Source organism: Phoenix dactylifera, chromosome 4 (genome assembly GCF_009389715.1).
Source record: "Phoenix dactylifera cultivar Barhee BC4 chromosome 4, palm_55x_up_171113_PBpolish2nd_filt_p, whole genome shotgun sequence".
In the NCBI taxonomy this organism is placed as follows: domain Eukaryota; kingdom Viridiplantae; phylum Streptophyta; class Magnoliopsida; order Arecales; family Arecaceae; genus Phoenix; species Phoenix dactylifera.
Genome location: NC_052395.1, coordinates 10,605,783 through 10,611,927, shown reverse-complemented (window position 1 = coordinate 10,611,927; position 6,145 = coordinate 10,605,783). Strand labels below are relative to the sequence as shown.

General features: G+C 50.7%; 1 protein-coding gene across 1 annotated transcript; it reads left to right on the top strand.

Moving 5' to 3' along the window:
* The first annotated feature begins 3,471 nt into the window (after positions 1-3,471).
* LOC103709989 (transcription factor TCP4-like) lies at positions 3,472-5,930 on the top strand. Its single transcript, XM_008795545.4, has one exon. It carries the CDS (start codon positions 4,390-4,392, stop codon positions 5,530-5,532), a length of 1,143 nt encoding a protein of 380 aa, XP_008793767.2. The 5' UTR covers positions 3,472-4,389; the 3' UTR covers positions 5,533-5,930.
* Positions 5,931-6,145: the final 215 nt, after the last annotated feature.

Genomic DNA, 6,145 nt, shown 5'->3' with positions numbered 1-6,145 from the left:
AACTACAGCTCAGAGAGCATTGAGTCCTGATCGGCCAAGGATAGCGTTGTAGACCGAAGGCGGTCGGACTACAAGGAAGTCCGTCCTCACAGTGCTCTCTCGAGGAGCAAGCCTGGCCATGATAGGCAAGTTAATCATGCCTTCAACTGGGACTAAATCTTCGGTGAATCCGACCAGTGGAACATTTATTCTTCGGAGCTGACCCTCCGTTATTCCCATTTTTTGGAAAGCATCATAATATAAAATGTTTGTCGAGCTTCCATTATCAACTAAAATGCGTTTTACATCAAATTTATTTATAACCATAGAAATAACCACAGCGTCATCATAAGGAGTTTCAACTCCTTTTATATCTTCATCCGAGAACGAGATGACTTCTGTGGTACGTTGACGCTTCGGGGGGGCTTCCTTCTTAGCAGATTCTCTGGCCAAGCTTTCTTCAGCAGGGACACCCTCTATAATGTTGATGGTGCCAGCAATGGGCCTGTTATCGTTCTGCCCCTCAGATGATGTGGTGTTTACCACTGGTCCTCTTCCCTCACATCGGTCTTGTACAAATCGACCGAGCATTCCCCGATGGATAAGTGCTTCGATCTCTTCTCGGAGCTGGAAGCAATCCTCTGTGTCATGACCATTGTCTCGATGGAAACGACAGTACTTCTTGGAGCATTTTTGGGCTTCCATCTATCGCATTTGCAGTGGGGGGTCGGAGGTAGCCCTGACCCTCTATCTCCATTAGGATCTCGGTCCGAGTAGAGTTGAGAGGAGTATAGTCTTTGAGCCTCCTCGGTGGCGACCTCGGGCGGCGTGGTGATCTCGATCGGTGCTGCGGTCTCGGGTGAGGCGGGCTCTTCAGCCGAGGCATGTTCTTATCTCGGTGGGCCGACGTACTTCTTGGGCGGCCACGCTCCTTGCGACGCTTCTTCTGCATCTTCGAAGGTCGTTCGACAGCGTCTCGCCGAGTACCCATGGCTTCTTCTGCCTTCGCATATTTTCGAGCTCGGGCCAGCTTCTCTGCGAAGTTGGCGAGGAAGTTCTTTTCGATGGAGAAAAGAAACTTGTAACTTGTAAGACCGAGCTCCAGTCTTCAGTGCCAACATGGCAATCGATCGGTCGAGGTCGCGAACCTCCCAAGTAGCGGCGGTGAAACGGTCGATGTAGTCCTTCAAGAATTCTTCCTCCTTCTACTTTATGTCAAGAAGAGAATCTGACGTTCGTCACTGGTGCCAACTAGCAGCGAAGTGAATAGCGAACTGCTTGCCAAGCTGTTCGAAGGAGGACACGGTGTCCGGCTTCAACCCCGAGAACCAAGGTCGGGTCGTCCCTCAAAGAGTGGCTGGGAATGCTTTGCACAGTAGGGCATCCGAAGATTCCTGCAGTGCCATGAAAGCTCTGTAACTCTCCAGATGATCCAGTGGGTCGGTGGCCCCACTATACGGTTCTATCTGTGGCATTTTGAAGCTCGGTGGGATCGGCTCGTTCTCGATCTGACAAGAGAAGGGTGACATGGTGGTGAAGTAAGGGTCGCCTTCACGCTTCACCCCTTGATCCTGAAGCGCATCAATCCGCCGCTCGAGCTCCTTGACCTTCTTGTTGAGTTCTCCACCTTGGGACGTCGCCACTGTTGCCTGTCCCGGCGGAAATTGCCCCGGGGCTGGGCCTGACCCGGCCTCGGAGGGTTGCGACCGGGCCTGGGGCTGTGGCCTCCTATCTTGGCGATTCCCCGATGACTCCTCCTGAGGAGACGTTTAGGGGGAATCTTGGTGGGAGCGCTGTTTTCCGTCGTTGATCCTTGAGGAGCCGCGACGGGAATTTCAACTTCACGATATCTGCCCATTTAGGGGGAGTGCCGATCGAGCACGAGTTTGCAGGGGTGGCGCCGGAGGGACCCCCGTCTGTTGCAGGCCTTTGACTGTCGCAGCCAATGCCTGAACTTGTTGTACCAGCGCATCAAACTATGGCGGCTAGATCTGCGAAGCTTGGCCCGTTGGAGGAATCGACGGCGAATTCTAGACTGAGCGGCCGGAAGTTGGTGCACGTTGTCTGAAGGTATTAGAAGCTCCTCAGCTCCTCAGCCTCATGATCACGACTCGGTCCCTTCCTCTAGTACCAAATGTTGTTGCTGGAAATGGGACCCGGGAGTGATAGCGAACCAAAGGGAGGAGCTTCCGCCGCGGGCTGTTGTAGAAGGCTGTCTCCGGGAGATGGTGGCGGCTGACGGCTATCTCCGGAGAACCTGCAAAAAGTCTAGGCCGGGGGTTCTGGCAAAGGCCCTCCGATGCTTAAATTAGAGAGAGATTTGGAGACAGTTTTTAGTGGAGAAGCCCAGGCATGGAGGAGGAAGAGTCCCCGTCTTCTTGGAGTTTTTTCTCTTTATAGGAGGTGGTGTGGCAGTTACATGCTATCAGGCGTTATGGCGGAAATTTCGGACTGAAATACGTTACCTTAATTGGCCTGAAAATTTGAATTAGCTGGCCATTGGTGGAGAACGGAAGGATTTGAATTCGACAGCTGTCGTGGCGCAGATTGCGGGGGTCGATCCCGGATATGGAGAACGTTGTAGGCGTTTCGATTCGGAGATCAGCTAGATTTTCGGTGGAGTCGGCTATGGGTTTTGACTGGGTCCTTTCTAGCCTCGAGGTCGAGCGGGCTCTGCTCGGTCAGGTCAGGGTGCGCTTGCCGAGCTCGCATTTGTCGGGCTCATGGTTGTCGAGATCATGTATGCTGAAATCAGGCTTTCTGAGGTTGGTTTTGTCGAGGTCACATTTGTCGAGCTCGTGCTCGCCAAGCCCATGGCTATCGAGACCATGTCTATTGAGATCACGTGTGTCGTCGGATTTGAGTTTCTCAGTCACGTGCGTTGGGGGGCCTACTTTTTCTCCCATCAAGTTCCTAATTGTTGCTTATGATATAATTCCAGAGCTAATCCTCGCTTTACATGTCACATGCCATGCTATCATACACATAGTTTTGCTAAAAAAAGCATGTATAGTAGAGTTTCATTTATTCCGGTTATTCTTAGGATATCCCCCATTTGCTAAAACAATAATGATGGATGAATCAAAAGAGCTATAAAGATCCATGCAGACTTATATTTAGTCCACATATGCTTCAGTAGATTTTGGACTGTTACAAATGATACAATAATGAAGTCAATCCATAATCTATATGGATTTAGAAATACTGTAGCATGGGCCTAATAAATTGATTATTAATTAATCATATTATTTGTGATTAGATGTATTTATTGTTTTTGTGAGATAATGAAAATTTATAAGTTAAGGGTGATTATATGGGCACCATGGCACCAGGGGCAATAGGGAGATACGAGGGTGGTAACAATAGGGTTAGGAAAGGTGATGTTTCGTCTGCCAAAGCCGCAATAAAGGCGAAAAAAAGCCTGAAAGGGTCGTTTTCCAGTCGCGAGAGAGAGAGAGAGAGAGAGAGAGAGAGAGAGAGGGGCAATTGTACCCAAAAAGAAAAAGAAAAGCAAGGGGCAGAGGGGGCTGAAGCTCTAGTGCTGGTATAGGGATTTATTTTGGGAGAGAGGGTGATAAACGGCTGAGCTCACCATGATCTTTACTCTCTGACGCTTGTCTGTCTGCGCGCCACCCTCTCCTCCAGTGGCATCATCCAACCTCCTCCTATAGGCCCAGTCCGTACTCTCACACAGTAATATTTTCTTCTCTCCTCCCCTTTCACCCTTTGCCATCCTCCATTAGCTGCTAAAATGTGAAGGTTTTGGTGCTGCTGCTGCTCAACAAAACTAGGGGAAGCCGTGGAGCTATATAACAGTCTCTCTTCTCACTATGCTTGCTTCCCCTTTGCCAGGGCCAAGGACTTTGAAAAGTGGCAAGAGTTAAAGAAAAAGAAGAGGGAATAGAGTTGTATCACTTTCTCCTGTAATTTGCTCATTTACTTTCTTTACTTGGCATCTTTGAGGTGCCTCTTTGTGGCTGATGCTATTGGGGAATAGAGTGAGCGAGTGCTGTTGGTGATGGAATCGCGGCAGCTGCTTGTCCAAACCCTTTGGAAGACAAAGGCAAGAGTGCATCGTGACCAGATCGTAGCAAAGCAAGAAGAGAAGGAGGAGTTGGAAGAAATTAAGGGTTTAAAGGAAGCAGCCGAAGAGAAAAAGTAGACAAGAGAGTCTAGATCTCAGGAGGACTCGGTACTAGCTGATTCAAAATATAAAGAGGAGGAGAAGGCCTGCCTTTCCTCAAGCACTTAAGAAGAGGGGGTGGAGAGAGAGAAGAAGAGGAAGAGGAAGAAATTAGAGGACTGACTACTTTAAGGCTTCCGACTGCATCAAATTCATCAGCAGCCAAAATAAAACGTTCTTGGACCACCACGGCTTCTTCGTCTGAATATGCTCGCCTCTCAGAGAGGATGGAAGAGAACCGCCGCCGCCGCCACCACAGTCACGACCAGCAGAAGCTCCACCACCAGCAGCAGCGGCTGCCGCCCTATAATTCTAGGTTGGGGGCTTTGAGAGGAGGCGGTGGTCAGGTCGTGGAGGTCCCGGGGGGCCACATTATGCGGTCCACCGGGCGCAAGGACCGGCACAGCAAGGTGTGCACTGCCAAGGGCCTGCGGGACCGCCGTGTCCGGCTCTCGGCCCACACCGCCATCCAGTTCTACGACGTCCAGGACCGCCTTGGCTATGACCGCCCCAGCAAGGCCGTGGACTGGCTCATCAAGCATGCGAAGGCTGCCATCGATGATCTCGCCGAGCTCCCCCGCTGGTACCCTCCCACCGCCACCCACTTTTCCAATCCTTCACCTCCAAATCAGCACGATCACCTCCATGACCAGCCTGTGCCCACCGAACCAAACGCTGAACAAGCCGCCTATAGCAGCGGTAATTTCCTCCCTCCTCCATTGGATTCCGACTCCATCGCCGACACCATCAAGACCTTCTTTCCTATGGCCACGACCGCTGCTTCATCCTCTTACCAGGACCACCCGCCGGACCTCCTATCTCGTAGTAGCAGCCAAGCCCAAGACCTCCGCCTCTCCCTGCACTCCTTGCAAGATCCCATCTTTCACCAGAATCAAATACCTACTGCATCCTCCCAGCAGAACTTCCTCCCTGGCTATCCAGCCTTCGATGCCACCTCCGCCAGCTGGCCCGAGCAAAACCAGAGAATTGTTGCATGGAATGCGTCGGAGACTAGTAGCGGCGAAGGTGGTGGAGGTTATGGGTTCAATATGCCACCACTCCAGGCGGTGCCGCTGCACCCGGCGCTCAGCCCAAGCCAGCTTCTTTCTCAGAGGGGAACCCTTCAGTCCAGTTTCTTGCCGTCGGTTCGCGCCTGGATGGATCCGATTGCTGCCGCCGCCGCCGCCGCCGCCGCCGCCACCGGTCATCAGATTCACCCAGCGGGAGTCCATTCATCATCACCATCAGTTGCAACCGCAGGATTCGTATTCTGCGGTGACGGTGGTTTCTCAGGGTTCCATATTCCTCTAGAGGAGCATGGCGGCATCGCCGGTAAGCCGCCATCTGATTCCTCTGCTTCTAATCAGTGATAGAAAGGGAGAAGAGAGAGGTTGACATAGTGGAGAAGAAAATTCACGATCAAGCTTTCGGGGGCTTCTCCCATTCCATCTCAGGTTGAAGTTTAATCAGATGGCAACTTAAATTTCCACTTTCTATCAATGTTCTCGTATATCTTAGAATTTCTTGGTCTATATAGTAGACGGAGAAGGGGGACAGAGAAAGAGAGAAGCGCGTTTTTCTGCTGATATGTACGAAACAAGGTTTTTGTTTGCTGGATTGGCCTCAGTTCATCTTCTTTTCTTTTATCTTGCTCGTATATTGATGGGCTCTTAGAGCCCTTCCTTGGCTGCCTTTCTGGCCATGGCTAGACCAAGTGATTATGATTATTATTATTATTATTATTATATTGTATCAGTTGTAGGGCAGTCACTCAAAGTTGTTTGCTGTTGTTGATGATGGTTTGCTGCTATGGCCAAGGTGAAGATTCTGGTCCCTGGTCGCCTGGAGATGGTCCTGGAAACTGGTTCCTTTGGGTTTTCTTAAAGAAAAAAGAAAGAACAAAGCTCAAGAGAATCAAAAAAACTAGTGCATAATTTGACAGGAAGCCTGGGGTTGTTTTCATGCTGATATGGAGGAGAGGGA